Raw genomic sequence first — 13,913 nt, 5'->3', positions numbered from 1 at the left:
TCCCAGGCTAGGGGCCTAACTGGAGCTATAGCTGCCAGCCTACACCACAGCCACAGCAACGTGGGATCGGAGCCAAGTCTGCAATCTACACCTCAGCTCACGGCAATGCCGGATCCTTAACCCACTGAATGAGGCCAGGGATGGAACCTTAGTCCTCATGGATACTAGTTGGGTTTGTTAACTACTGAGCCATGACAGGAACTCTCTAGATTTTTTTTTTTTAATTTTAATTCTTGAAATACAGTTGATTTACAATGTTGTATTCAAATATTTAATAAATAAAGACATATCAGGAAGTGAGACAGCTCGTGGCAATTTGGTTTAGTCTGGACAGCTTTCAGTTTCCTTAGAGTGGTGATAGTGAGATAACTTGTCAGTTCGTATATGATGCCGGTGTTGAAAGAACTGGACCCTCTTCTCAGAAACAAGCACATACAGACAAAATTTTGTATAAGCCTCCTAAAATCAACCCATGATCCCCAGGTTACAATCCCTGATCTAAAGGCATGGAAGGACCTTTATGTAATACAATCTATGTTGTAATCAATTCCTGCCCTGGAGTTGAACATTCAGTGGAAAAAAAAAAAAAAAATCAGTAAAGACCTGCAAATCATTCTTAACAGATTTCTCTACAAAGTGGTAGAATGTAAGAGTAGTCATATGAGCAACAGTCATGGCTAACGGCTGCTTAGTCTCTTCATTGTAGCATATTGCATTGAGAGGCCCAGATTTGGAATTTATCATGAAAGAAAACGGCATGTATATTGAAAATATACATAAGTAAGAAAACAGATCTGTGAAGGTAGGAGTAGTTTTATAGGTTGCCTCTTTAAAAAATGGAATATACTATACCCTTGTTCCAACTGTATGACATCATAAAATGGATCAGGATGTGGACAGTCAAGTTCCAGGAATTTACAAAGTCAAAAAAAACCAAAAAACAAACAAAAAAAAAGAACTGCTTTAATATTCAGAATGGGGAGTTCTTGTCGTGGCTCAGTGGTCAATGAACCTGACTAGTATCCATGAGGACGCTGCTTTGATCCTGGGCCTTGCTCAGTGGGTCAAGGATCTGGCATTGCCAGGAGCTGTGGTGTAGGTCACAGACACAGATTGGATCTGCTGTTGCTGTGGCTGTGGCATAGGTCGGCAGCTGCAGCTCCAGTTTGACTCCTAGCCCAGGAACCTCCGTATGACTTGAGTGTGGCCCTTAAAAAAAAAAAAAAAAAAAAAAATTCAGAAGGGTCCATGGATTCTTTTGGAGGCCTCTAGAGTACCATTAATAAAAAGATGCATGTGTAGGGCCACAAAATGACTTTTAAAAAAATATATTCTTAAAATTTCGTCAGATCAAAGAAGTGATGAAAGGTAAAAGAGTTTATTTAGGTCTACAACTCCTCCTTTGTCTGCTAGGGAATTCTTGGTGACTAGTAAAAGAGACCAACTGAACGAAGAAGCTTTTGTTTCCCTACCTCTTCCCTTTTTCTATCTGAAGGTGCTTACAGTTAACTTGGAAAGTAAATCATCTGGGCAAAACATTTCTGTTAAGTTCTAAAGGACTTAGATGTTTTTTCACTATATTTTTAGTACTGCCAATAGTAATACTATTTTCTTTGCGGAAGTTTTGGCTTTGTTTTAACGCTCTCACATTGGAAAGTATTAGATTTTCTGTCTTAAGGAAAGGTACAATTATCTTCAAAAAAAATTACTTTGAATGTATTTAATACTAGGAGACATTCTTTACAACAAACAAAATATAGAACTTACCTTGATCATTTTATCAAAATACCTCTCCTTCAAAAACTTTCCATCTCACGTACAATGTATTAGTAAGGGGAGAAAAGGTAGAGAATACATTCTTTATTTCTCTCAAGTATGCATACTGTGGCTCAATAACAATAGCCTTGATGATTCACTAAGGAATCTGACAACTGTTAAGATCTAAACTCCATATGAGCTGGTATTTTAATTTCCCACTTAAATCTCTTCATTCTTCACAAGCAATCCTGTGTTACCATTTCATGCTTCTTAAAAACAAGTTATTCTGTATGACTGACTGACTGGTTCACTGAATCTAAGAAGCATTAATCCTCTAGTAATTACTAGCCTTCAAAAAAATCACCTCAATGTTTTTTAAAAAACTAAGTTCAACAAGTTATTTCTGAAAACTTTGTACTATTTTTCATCATTTTTGTACTCTTTGTATTTTAATATTTAAATTTTATCTATCTACTGAAAGGCTTATCTATTCGCTATCACAGCCTCTGTTTTAACCAGAACATAGTTCTAGAAGTCCACAGATTAATGCAATGCAACAGTGGTCCAGGTAATTCGGTGTTTTCAAACTGTGTGTCAAGAACCCTGCTTTGCACGATAGTAAGAAATTTCTTCCTTCCTTCCTTCCTTTTTGTTTTTTAGGGCCACACCTGCAGCATACTGAAGTTCCCAAGCTAGGGGTTGAATCAGAGCTGTAGCTGCCAGCCACAGCCAGATCCAAGCCCTGCCTGTGACCTATACCAACCTCACGGCAACTCCGGATCCTTAACCCACTGAGAGAGGCCAGGGATTGAACCTGCTGCACCCTCATGGATATTAGTCAGATTTGTTTCCACTGAGCCATGAGGGGACTCCAGTAAGAGATTTTCATTTGTGAAAAGTATTCAGTACTCAAACAGGTTTGGGGGCAAAAAAGAGATACACCTTTACTAGGACTTCTCAAAGCCTTTAATGTGTTAACAAAAGTGTGAATTTACAAGAGAAGGACAAAAAAAAAAAAGCAGGATTTCCTAAAATTACTTGACCACACTTTACTTTCTTCATGACTCACTCTTCCAAACAACAGTAGTTTAGGAAACGCTGCTTTAAGTTCAGCTTTATACTTGGTCATTTCTGATCACTCAATTAAGGTGCAGATTGTCTTTGCCCAAACTCCTTTAATACCTCTGTCCAAAATATGTCTTTATCCATAAAGAAAAAGTAATTGGTTTTGGAACAATGACAACATTTCTTAGAAATTACTTATTATTTTAGTATCCTGAATGATGACCAAGATAAATCAAGAAATGTTTGTAATGGTTAACACTTTTACTTGAGAAGGCAGAGAAATCTATCATGTGTTTTTAGAAATACTCTCATCAAAAATAATTGAAATAGGAGTTCCCATCGTGGCTCAGTGGAAATGAATCTGACTAGTACCATGAGGACGCAGGTTTGACCCCTGGTCTCACTCGGTGGGCTAAGGATCTGGTGTTGCCCTGGGCTGTGGTGTATGTTGCAGATATGGCTCAGATCCTATATTGCTGTGGCTGTGGTGTAGGTCAGTGGCTGTATATAGCTTTGATTCAACCCCTAGCCTGGGAACCTCCATATGCCGCAGGTGAGGCCCTAAAAAAAGACACACACACAAACATAGACACACACACAAAATTATTGAAATGGAAATTTTTTTACTGTTTTTAAAGAATGTTTGTTTATATGGAGTTCCTGTCGTGGCTCAATGGTTAACGAATCCGATTAGGAACCGAGAGGTTGCGGGTTCAATCCCTGGCCTCGCTCACTGGGTTAAGGACCCAGCGTTGCCGTGAGCTGTGGTGTAGATTGCAGACACGGCTTGGATCCCGCGTTGCTGTGGCTCTGGTGTAGGCCGGTGGCTACGGCTCTGATTAGACCCCTAGCCTGGGAACCTCCACATGCCGAGGGAGCTGCCCTAGAAAAGGCAAAAAGACAAATAAATAAATAAATAAATAATTAATTAAAAATTAAAAATTAAAGAATGTTTGTTTATATGGAACATTAACGTGTGTGAAATATCACAAATCCTAATAAGGTGTTTCTGCACACCAGAAAATATTTTTGAATATAGCTTAACAATTTGAATTCACTTATTTAACATTTACTGATTGTTTACTATGTGCTAGGAACAGTGTTAAGCAGTAGATGTACAGCAGTGAACAAAAAAGGACATGATCCTTATCTTCATAGGCCTGTAGCTTAGCTTTTTTCTATTACGTTGCCTGTACTGTTATGAATATTTGCTCTAGAATTGCTTTATTTTTTAAAATACCTCTGATGTGGTGAGGGCATAGTTAGTCTGGTATTTTAAAACCTTAACCCCACAACTAATTTGCTAATGAGGAATGGCATGAACCATGAAACATGCATACAATTAACTGAGGGATAAGAGAAATCATTTTACTTGTACATTAGAAGCACATATCATTTTTATCTCAAAGCCCTGTGTTTTACAATTATTTAACATTAAAATGCTATGAGATCCAATTCTTTCCATAAATAATGCTTATTCAACTGGATAACCATAAAGAACAAAATGAATCTTGAACCTTACACTCCATACCATGCCCCAAAATCAGTTCCAGATGGACTATAAACCTAAACGTGAATGGTAAAACAATAAAACTTTTAGACATTTATAATTTCAGGAATAGGCAAAGACTTAAACAGGACATTAAAAAGAAATAACTATGAAGGGAAAACATAATAAATAGGATTTCACTAATACCACAAACTTCTATTTATTAAAAGCCACTTCTAAGAGTGAACAGACAAGCCACAGAGGGGGAAGATATTTGCAATACATACATTTGACAAAGGACTCATATTCAGAATATACAAAGAACTTCTAAAAATCAGTAAGGAGGAGACAATCCAACAGAAAAAAAAATTGCAAAAAACCTGAAAATGTTATTTGCAAAAGAGGATATCCAAACAGATAAATGATAAACAAAAAGGAGTTTAATTTTATAAGTCATCAAGGAAATACAGATTAAAACCGTAATGTGAAACTACTGTTATACCCACTGGAATGACTGAAAAGGAAGAAATGACTAATATCAAGTGATCAAGAATTCTTCTACATTTCTGGCTAAAGTATGAATGAGTACTCTTTTCTTTTTTGTCTTTTTAGGGCCGCATCTGCAGCATATAAAGATTCCCAGGCTAAGGGTCGAACTTGGGGTCGAACTGGAACTGTAGCCGATTTCCTACGCCACAGCCACATCAACACCAGATCAGAGCTGCGTCTGCAACCTACACCACAGCTCACAGCAATGCCAGGTCTTTAACCCACTGAGCAAGGCCAGGGATCAAATCTCTCTCCTCATGGTTACTAGTTAGATTTGTTTCCCTTGAGCCACGACAGGAACTCCTGAATGGGTACTCTCACTTTGGAAAACTGGTTCACAGTATCTATTAAAACATCATATACCAACACCCTCACTCAGCAATTCCATTCCTAGGTAAGTACCTTAACAAAAATGTGTGCATGTATCTTCACCAAAAGACATGCAAAAGAATGTCATGTTAGAACAATACAAATCCATTCATATGTCCATCAATAGTAGAATGTACAAATTATGGTATATTTATATAATGGTACATGACACAGCAAATGGAATGGATAAACCATAGCTACATGTAACAACATGAATAAATTTCACAAATACAATATTTAGCAAAAGAAGGCAGAACTAAAAAGTTAATAATGCATGATTCCATATATTCAAAGTTCAAAATCAGACAAAATTTATCTTTGGTACTTGAAATCATAATAATTGTTACCCTTTGAGAAGGGGAAGTTCAGTGAGGGGTGGAAGTCTCTTTTGAGGTACTTACTGGTCAAGTTTTTTTTCTTTATCTGGGTGTTACAGAGAGTATTCACTTTGTCAAAAATCAGCAATAGTATACTTAGGATTTGCCTGATGGATGTTATACTTCAATAAAATATTTATCTGAAAAGTGCTTTGAGATCCAAATATATTTTGCACACCTCAAATTCTTTCTCAAATTCTCCATAGTCCAGAGAAACAATCACTCCTCTTTTCCCTAGTTTGTCCAAAATAAAATACTTGAAAAGAGGCTCTAATCCTAGATAGGGAAATACAATTTATAATTTTTATGGCACAGAATTATAACAGGCAGAATAAACTGGTATGGAAGAAGAAAATGACTCATATATAGGCCAATAAGAACCACATATTTGACTTATTCCATGAAGGTACAGCTCTCTAAGGCTTTGCACAAAATACTCCCAGATTCTTAAAAGCCTCTTCATATGACAAGATATCTGATCCCTCAGTACACTTGTAATCTCTCTTATATGCCCTCCAATTTGTGAGTGTCCATACCATCATGCAATACTCAAGGCACAGCATTAACGGCCCCAAAGCACAGTGGTCTAACCTTAATACTATACTTTCATCAATGCAGTCTAAGGATTACCAGCACACTGCTGGTTCATTTGGAGATTAACTAAAATGACCAGATATTTTTCATACATCAGATTTCTTATATTTTTAAAAATGTCTTTATTTTTTAAAAAAGTTAAATACAGCATTTAATATTTTCCTTGCTTAATTTATCTTTGTTGGCTTTGACATATCACTCAAATCTAAGGAGAGCACTTTGATTCTGTCTTATATCATCTTAGGTAACTCTCCTAGCTTTGTGTAATCTATATATATATAATTCATATTTAGTCTATGTATTTATCCAAGTCACCATTTTAAAAATAATGTTGATTCCAAGCTGTCAAACATCTAGAGGGTATTGCCAGAATCCTGACTTAAAGCAGCATTTCCCAAAGTATGTTTCATGTAATACAACCACAAATTAGTACGGGATGGGTTCTGTGATGAGTTTAGGTAATGCTGAGTTTGCGCACCATTCCTCAGTCCTTACAATTCTAATGCACACGGTAAGTCTCTAAGAGGCGATTAGAGCATAAAGTGTTTCCCAAACATAGCTGACTTGGAAAATTTTTTAAAGAAATCTTTTCTCATCTTAAGAAATTAGTGTTCCTAAGAAAGACACTTTGAGAAATACTACTCTAGGGTAATAATGATACATTAGCCAACATTCTTTGGGCAAGAGATTATTTTATAAGTTTCTAACCTACCTAAATGCATTATCAGCATCCAACTTACCTCAACCTCTCCATATTGTCTAAAGGATTACCAAGATATTGTCAAATGCAGCAATAATTCTTGCCAGTCTAACTTATCACAGAGTGAAACAGGACCAGGTAAAGAGGATTTAGTATTAGGATTATTAGGGAGCCATGGATTCTCAGTCTATTGTGAGAATTTTGCTCAATAAGAAGCTATGAGGTGAGAGATATATTTTTATGGTTTCCCACTAAATTGGCTACCTTTTAAGTTTTGGTCATTAAAAACTAATCTTTAGTTTCCCAGAAAATTCAGTTATATGGGATACCTCATTTTCCAGTGATATTTAGTGAAATTTTGCCATGTATTAAGAATGAGTTATAAAAAGTATCACTGAATATTGTATATTAAAGAATCTTATAATAAAAAGTTTAAAATTTGTAAAGCTTTCATACATTCTCAAAAGAATTATATATATATATTGAGATCTATTTGAAAGATTATATTTGACAAAAGAGATGGTCTTTGTAAAGAAAACTCATAAGCACAATTATATTGAAGTCCTTCGTCATTTAGTGACTTTCAGAACTGGAGCAGGAAGATGACAGAATTCATTTATTAAAAAAAAAAAGTCTACACAGACAAATCATGTTCAAATAGCACTTTTAAAACTGAATAAGGCAGTATATTTATATAATGCAGTACCAGTACTGCTAATCCTCCACACTATTGGTGCAGAAGGACTTCAAATGTTGTTGAGATAACTGGCTTCCATTAGCAAGCATGTGATTGGCAGGATGATAAAGTCTTTTCACTCACAGGTCAACTATTTCCTTTTCTTTAGAAGAGGGCAATTCTGATGATCCATCTCTTAGCTACAGTCTCTCATTGAGTCCCAATTCTCTTGCCTTCAGCTTTGATATGGCTCTAACTTTCCTCTTGTATCAGCTCATACTTGTCATCAAGTTCTCTATTCAGAACAGCAAATATCAGGAGTTTGACCTCAGGGCAAAGTCCGGGTGGGCAGGTAAAATTTGGCCACTGGACCTACTTCCTAATCTTTCATACCCAGCAATTCATGAAGCAGTATCAAATTCAAACTAAAAAACAGAAGCATGACCCCTTATAAGTACTATGAAAAGGGCTCTTTTGCCTTTCTAAGTATACTTGAAAAGAACTGTCAGCCACTCTATTAAGACAGAAATGGATCACAGACCAGAAAAAAAAGAAGGAAAAGTGCAGAAATCCAACTGAAATGTAAATAAAAATGATAGCACCCTCTTTATGCTTGGTGATACACTACTGCATATAAAAGTGTTAAAATAATATGTTATGAAACATCTTTATGAAGTCAAGAACATAACACTACTGAAACTTTAAGTCATTCTTATTTTAAGAATCACTGATAACTGATACCAAAAAAGTTGTATCACCTCATGTGAGACTTAAAGTTTTCAAAACTAATTTTATTCTTGGCAAATTCCCATACCTGACATTTCACCACTAAACTGTAAGTTATTTTTTAAAAACAAATATAGGTGAAAAATAACTATCATTATCAAGTTACTAAATCCAGGCCACGGAAATAATAAAATTCAAGTTGTGTTACAGTGATCCAGTAGCTAAAGACAAGAATTAGTTCCATCTTCTTGTTTTAGAGTACCAAAGAGAGAGCACAATGAAATTTTAACATTAATAATCAGGGAAAATAACTTTAAGCCTCTTTTAAGACTAGAAAAATTACATATATAAAAAGCTCATCAAAATGTTCTATCCACTACTCACTCCCAACAGCATACTAACGAACATACTTTATTTTTTAATTTTTTTGGCCACACCCATGTGGAAGTTCCAGGGCTAGGGATCAAACCTGTGCCACAGCAGCAACCTGAGCCACAGAAGAAACAACATCAAATCCTTAACCCACTGAGCCACCAGGGAACTCCTAATAACCATGCTTTAACAATGTATTTTATATTAACTAGTTATTTCTATGTAAATCTTTTAACAGTCCTATATACTTGTCATAATAGATTTCAGAATTCTAAATGTTTCATAATAGACTTTTTTATTTACTTAAAAATCTCTTCAAGAAATTACCTTGATGAGGAAATGTCAATCAGGACTTAATGCCTCCAAGTGCACATCCCTGATAAGTAAATACAACCAAAAATACTTCAGATGCTCATTAATATTTATAAGTATACCTTCATAACAATTCCCTAGTGAGCTATATGCTTGTAAAGAGGACTTTTTTTTTGCTGTCAAATGATGACTGTCTTTGAAGTAAAAAAGTACCTGGCATCAGAGTTTTAATCTGCTTTGAACTTATCACCTATTGGACAAATCAAGGAACAGAATCTTTACCAACTGCTTTATAAATAATGTGATTCTATCCACAATCTTATAATGAAATTACAAACTAGTTAATAGCATAAAAATTCCTATAAAACTGTGAAAATAGCAAACAATAAATTTCAAATTTTCTGTTAACAGATTAATTCATATACAATGGTAGCCATCCTCAAATCACACTCTTTCGATTGGAGAACATATTCATGTAAGTGGGCATAACCTATTCTGGAAATGATTACACAATCAAATCTATTTCCAACTTGCTAAAGGACTCAGTTTTTATATCAGATCATCTTACTCCCTGGACAGTAGGAGAGCAATAGATATAACTCCTAAAGAAAATGAGTCTACATTCAAGAGTAAGAATATCTTTTTTTTTTTTTTTTTGGTCTATTTAGGGCCGCACTTGTGGCATAAGGAAGTTCTGAGGCTAGGTGTTGAATCACAGCTGCAGCTGCTGGCCTACACCACAACCACAGCAACGGCAGGATCCAAGCTGCATCTGCAACCTACACCACAGCTCAGGGCAACACCAGTCCTTAATTCCACTGAGCGAGGCCAAGGATCGAACCCATATCCTCATGGATACTAGTTGGATTCGTAACATGCTGAGCCACAACGGGAGCTCCAAGAGTAAGAATATCTTTTTTTGTTTTGTTTTTTCTTTTCTAATTGAATCATAGTTGAATAGTTGATTTGCAATGTCGTGGTTTTTTTTTTTTTTTTTTTTTTGGTCTTTTTCTAGGGCCACACCCACAGCATATGGAGGTTCCCAGACTAGGAGTCTAATCTGAGCTGTAGCCACAGGCCTATGCCAGAGCCACAGCAACTCAGGATCCCAGCCACGTCTGCAACCTACACCACAGCTCACAGCAACGCTGGATCCCTAGCCCACTGAACGAGGCCAAGGATTGAACCCACAATCTCATGGTTCCTAGTGAGATTTGTTAACCATTGAGCCATGATGGGAACTCCAGAATATCTTTTGATAAACTGAAATGTAAGTTCAGAATCCACTTTCTTCATTTTCTATTATCTTTCCCAACTTAGTAAAGCTAACCAATCTATAGATCTGATCATCTGTAAAAGTGTTCCTTATCTGGCAAAATACATGAGCACTGATTGTAAACAGAAATAAATATGAATATATTTATGTGTTCAGTGCTTTATAGATATAATTGGGAGACAGGAATGGCTTTTTCAATTTCCTCCTAAACTTGATTTGAAATGTCGTTAATTTCCACAAGCCTCCCTTGTCTTATAAGTAGTCCTAGCCAGTTGTGGCTATTTTGCTTCTCTAAGGGATTGTTAAGCTTCATAGGGATGAAACTGTCTATTATGTTACCTCTGTGTCTATTTTTTTTTTTTTTCCTTTTAGGCTGTACCCGCAGCATGTGAAGTTTCTCAGGCTAGGGATCGAATCAGAGCTACAGCTACTGGCCTACACTGTGTCTGCAACCTACACCACAGCTCTTGGCAATGCCAGATCCTTAACCCACTGAGCAAGGACAGGGATCGAACCTGCAACCTCATGGTTCCTAGTCAAATTCGTTTCCACTGAGCCACAATGGGAACTCCATGGTTCTATTTCAACCACATCTCCCCACTCCAAATAATCAGTACCTAGTAGCTGGTATATACTTACTGAACATTGGCTTGGATTTAGCAAAAGCTCAAACATTTACTGAAATCAGAGTTCCTTAACTGCTCAAATTAGTCCTTTTTCAAACATCACTGTGGAAGAGACTACTCATAACAACGGTGCAGCCCCATCTCCAGTTACCTCCAGTCCCCAAACAGTACGGGACCATTAAGAGACTGGCTTTCATTTAATTCCGCCTCCGTTTGGTTCTTCTTGCCACTGGCAGCAATCATTCCTGTTGTCAATCCTAGAACTCCTGAGCCCTCTAACTTGCATCTACCCCTCCTCCGCACTCTTGTGCCTCTCAGCTTTATTAAGCTCCCTAATCCTAGGATTAAGAAAGAAAAAGAAAAAGGAGGAGGGGGAAGAGGAAAAAAGGAATAAGAAGAAAAATTATGAGGAGGATGGAAAAGAGTAATAGGAAGAAAATGTAAAGAAAATGACAATAGAGAAGTTAAAGAGTAGTAAAATGAGTGGACAAGATTTAAAAATTATCGCATTTGTTGAGAGTTAAGTGACCAGAAAATAATTGTGTAAAATGTATAATTACCTTTTAAAAATAGTTTTATCCTTTTTTCTAGAGGCATACAGAAAAATTATAAAAATATTCTTTACAACGTTAATATTTTAAGGGGCTCCTTTCTAGGCTGTAATAATTTACATTTAACTCGAGTCCTAACCCTAATGGTATGCCACCAATTTTCATAAATGACCATGAAATCATTAAGAAATAACTTAAACTTCAAGTGCCACTAAACAAAAATATAAGGTTTTCATTTAGTCATCTGCTTGGCAAGTGATCACTAAGTTAAGTATGAGAATGTCCTATTAAGTTGAGTATCCCTGAATGGATACAGATTCAAAGAGAAGAACCAAATACATAGTTATCAAAGAAGTACTTTTTAAAAGAAAAGCTGTCTCAAGGCAAACAAGCATTCCTGTAGCATTAAAAGAAACAGGCGAGTGGGAGAAGGTAATAAATGAGAAGTATATTAATACATCTTACTTGTCTGAGGTCAATGAATGCTAGCTGCAGGGTATCCCCCTGGAATCCTGGTACAGGCTCAGAGCTGGCAAACACTATTAAAAAAAGAAATAAATAAAAACAAGATTACAAAATATACAAGGGCCTAACCACTAAATTAATTTCTACTCATCACAAAGGTATTATAATATTTATAGTAATCATTTCAAATAAAGACTATAACCTTCAATTTTCACAACTGAGAATGTTCTCCACACCCATTACCACAAATATTTTCATAATTTTAAACTTCTAATCTGCTGTTTGATTACTATAATCCTTAATTACAATACATTTTAAATGGTTACCCTACAAAAGTTCAAGAATAGTAATATACTTCAATCAAGAAAAGTTTTCTGACTCTTTTTAGCCTTAGGTGAATGATTATAGAATATTTTTTTTTTTGTCTTTTTGCTATTTCTTTGGGCCGCTCCCGCGGCATATGGAGGTTCCCAGGGTAGGGGTCTAATCGGAGCTGTAGCCACTGGCCTACACCAGAGCCACAGCAACGCAGGATCCGAGCCGTGTCTGCAACCTACACCACAGCTCACGGCAACGCCGGATCGTTAACCCACTGAGCAAGGGCAGGGACCGAACCCGCAACCTCATGGTTCCTAGTTGGATTCGTTAACCACTGCGCCACGACGGGAACTCCTATAGAATATTTTGAAACTATACCAATTATAAGGCTGTCAACATATTTCAAAACATCTGCTTTGTTACAGAATATGCTCTATAAAAATCATACTTCTAGCTAACAGCAATAACAGTCAGCCCTGTAAAAAGTTAGCTTTAGGGAGTTCCTGTCGTGGCGCAGTGGTTAACGAATCCGACTAGGAACCATGAGGTTGCGGGTTCGGTCCCTGCCCTTGCTCAGTGGGTTAAGGATCCGGTGTTGCCGTGAGCTGTGGTGTAGGTCGCAGACGCGGCTTGGATCCCGCGTTGCTGTGGCTCTGGTGTAGGCTGGCAGCTACAGCTCCGATTAGACCCCTAGCCTGGGAACCTCCATATGCCGCGGGAGCAGCCCAAGAAATAGCAAAAAGACCCCCCCCCCAAAAAAAAAAAGTTAGCTTTAGATGAAGACAACAGGTAAAATGTTCAAAGTAGCAAAAGGAGGATGATAAAGGAATGTCTGTTCATTTCTTTTAATAATTTTAATAAAGAAATCCCACCTCTTTAAAAACTAAAAAATATTATAAGACAAAATATATTTAAGATTTCTTAAGATAGATTTCTTAATACCTTAAAAATATTTCAAAGGATTTTTTCAACATTTTGTACTTAAAAAAATTTTTTAATGGATATTCTTTTTATTTTTTCTCAAGCATTGGGTTATTTTACAAATGTATGTAAATGTACATATTATACAATTCAGGATTGTTTTTTGTTTCATTCTATAGACTAAATATAACAACACTTTCGGAGTTCCCCGTCATGGCTCAATGGTTAACAAATCCGACTAGGAATCATGAGGTTGCGGGTTCCATCCCTGGCCTTGCTCAGTGGGTTAAGGATCCGGCGTTGCCGTAAGCTGTGGTGTAGGTTGAGGATATGGCTTGGAACTGGCATTGCTGTGTCTCTGGCATAGGCCAGCAGCTACAGCTCCGATTAGACCCCAGCCTGGGAACCTCCATATGCTGAGGGTGCGGTCCTCAAAAAACAAAAGACAAAAAAAAATAATAAAAATAAAAATTTAATATTAGTAATGCTTTCTTTAGTTGAAGTTAAGTTGAAGACAATCTCAATATTAGTTATTTTGAAAACAAAAGCCTTGTGGCCCATAAAAAAGACCTTATCATTTTACACACAAGCTTCTCTGATAAGAATAAGATGCCTGCCACCGCTCTCTCTCCTCCTATCTCAGTTTTCTTAGGGAATATTATAGATTTTTCCATTTGTGAATTTATATGGGAACATCCATATGCTATGGGGGCAGCAGAAAAAGAAAAAACAAAAAACAAAAATAAATAAAAGCCTAGCACAAAAAGCC

The 13,913-nt window shown here is 36.5% G+C and overlaps 1 protein-coding gene across 4 annotated transcripts in view; it reads right to left on the bottom strand.

The window, feature by feature from the left end:
* The window catches only part of EXOC6 (exocyst complex component 6), a 222,696-nt gene that overhangs the window by 24,952 nt on the left and 183,831 nt on the right, over positions 1–13,913 (bottom strand). For all 4 annotated transcript variants that reach the window (XM_021073792.1, XM_021073794.1, XM_021073795.1 and 1 more), the window contains one exon: positions 11,906–11,979. In XM_021073792.1, coding sequence (XP_020929451.1) covers positions 11,906–11,979 — 74 coding nt within the window. The remainder of the gene's footprint in view (positions 1–11,905; positions 11,980–13,913) is intronic.

The sequence above is a fragment of the Sus scrofa genome, chromosome 14 (genome assembly GCF_000003025.6).
Source record: "Sus scrofa isolate TJ Tabasco breed Duroc chromosome 14, Sscrofa11.1, whole genome shotgun sequence".
NCBI classification, from domain to species: Eukaryota; Metazoa; Chordata; class Mammalia; order Artiodactyla; family Suidae; genus Sus; species Sus scrofa.
The sequence above is the reverse complement of the archived record's forward strand: the minus strand, read 5'-3'. Positions and strand labels throughout refer to the sequence as shown.